Source organism: Eimeria mitis, genomic scaffold (genome assembly GCF_000499745.2).
Source record: "Eimeria mitis Houghton genomic scaffold, Emh_scaff3219, whole genome shotgun sequence".
Lineage (NCBI taxonomy): Eukaryota > Apicomplexa > Conoidasida > Eucoccidiorida > Eimeriidae > Eimeria > Eimeria mitis.
Window position 1 is genome coordinate 1 of NW_013571556.1, and position 2,040 is coordinate 2,040.

The 2,040-nt window shown below is 50.6% G+C and overlaps 1 protein-coding gene across 1 annotated transcript; it reads left to right on the forward strand.

Annotated features, from left to right (window-relative positions):
- Positions 1 to 243: 243 nt before the first annotated feature.
- Positions 244 to 1,944, forward strand: EMH_0063510 (uncharacterized protein; the record flags this gene model as incomplete). Its single annotated transcript, XM_013498148.1, has 1 exon — positions 244 to 1,944. The coding sequence occupies one exon, from the start codon at positions 244 to 246 to the stop codon at positions 1,942 to 1,944; it is 1,701 nt and encodes a 566-aa protein (XP_013353602.1).
- Between the last annotated feature and the right edge of the window lie 96 nt (positions 1,945 to 2,040).

Here is a 2,040-nt window from a genome sequence, read left to right on the forward strand (position 1 = left end):
GAAGAGGAAGTGGAAGAAGAAGAGCCTTTCCAACAACCGCCTCAGCCACCACTTGTAGAGCCTACTCCAACACCACCTACCTGGCAGCAGCTTCCAGAACAACCAGTGCCAGTTCTAGCGCCTGGCGTGCCAGAAGTGGCGTATGTGGAGCCTCCTGTCCCTCCAGCAGTCGTCACTGTGCCGCCCTACGAAATCCCACAACCCACACCTGTTGCGCAGGTCCCGGACGACGGGGAACTGCAAATGTTGAGGGCTCGGCGGAGCCTCGTCAGCAGTCTGGTGGAAGTTGCGACCAGGATGGCAGATGAACTTCCGGGAGATCAGGCACAAAATATTGTTAAGGAATTAAAGAACAAGTTGCAAACGGTTGAAAGGGCAGAAAGGGAGTACGAAACTGCAAAGGGCCGCAGAGATCCGAAACTTCCAGTAATCCGGAATGAGGTCATCGAAGTAATAAACTCATCCTTTGAAGGGTCCCGCATTGATCTATTGCAGTTGGTAAATATGGCAAAGGCTTACGGTGAGCAAATGCATGCGCGATGCTCTGGGAGACATTTTTCTACGAACGTCGAGCGTTTTCGGGAGGAACTGGAGAAATGCCGAGATATAACGCCGGTTAAGGTGTCTATAGAGACTCTCAGTTTGCTGGGAAATGTCTCTGTAACTCTGAAACAGGAGAATGATGACCAGCTTAGGATCTTGAGGTCAGCACAATTCGTAAACGAGTACGAACCGCAAACTTTCGTGGATATTTACTCAGCCATCGCTGCCATGAAGTTTAGAATGGAAACTGTGGAGCGCTTGGCTGCGCTGGACAAAGCACTGAAAGAAGACATTCTAGGTTTCCAAAAGATTTGGATGAGGGGGATGCTTCAGGTCAACCGGATACCGCTCGAGGTGGATGCAGCGTTGGTTCGGAAACTTCATATGCTATTGTTAAAGAGTCGCCGAACACCTGGGGGGAATCCACCTTCTGGAATACCCGACGCAGATATACAATCCGTCCAAGATGTCTTTGCACAGCAAGATGCGTTTGTGCAAGCTCTGGAGACTGCGCAGGACTACAATGCTGTTGCAGTTGCGTACGAAGGCGCGAAGGCGTTTAACGAAAAGCTCAAATACTTATTGGAGTTGCAAAAGAACAAGTTGCATGCAACTCTGGAGCGCCAGCCGCTCACCAAGGAAGAGGCGAACGCTGCGAATGAGGCCATGGCGACAATTGCTGAAATTGCCATCGACGACGGCGAACAGTGCTGGCGTTACTTGCAGACTGTGAATTCAGAGATTAGCGGGAAATATGAAGAGGGGCCCGGCGTATCTACTGGCAAGGCGTTGCGGCAAATGCTGACAACTAAGAAAAAAGCCGGCACTGCTGAGTCAGGAGAGGCTATTATAAACCCTGACAGCGCTGTCGCGACTGGTGTGAAGCACTACTTTTCCGAGCGGTGGCACCACATAGACAATACGGCGAGGGAGCATTGGACGAAGGCGCAGGATATGCTCGAGAAGGTGAGGAAGGGAGCAAAGTACAAACTCGATAAGGATGGATTTGGATCCACTGCACTGGATGCGAAGACGAACCTGAGGGTGGAGATAGCAAGGACGAAAACAGAGGGCTCATCTCCCTTCAAGCTGTTGCGATACTTCAATAGATTAGTAAAGGAGTTCGAGTCGTATGACGAAATGCTAAAGACTGTATTCGTGTATCAACACCGGCAAGGATCACAGGAGTGGCGTCAGATACGAACTCTGAAGGAGAAATTCGACTCTGAAAAGGCACGAGCCAGGGACAGTGAAACGTCTGGCGTGGTACCTGGTCATGCAGACACAATTCTGCGGACATGCTTGAAAATCTGGACTCTATTTGAATCAGAGAGGTCGGCTCAGCTTAAACAGGCAATGGATAAAGCGCTCGCTGATCTTCATGGTGCAACGCAGGGTTAGAACAGGCTTCGGAAAACTCGAGAGGCGCCGACGCAACGTTGTCCCCATTTTTGATATATCCGTGCTACGCAGTGGAAGAGTGGTGATGTTGTGACA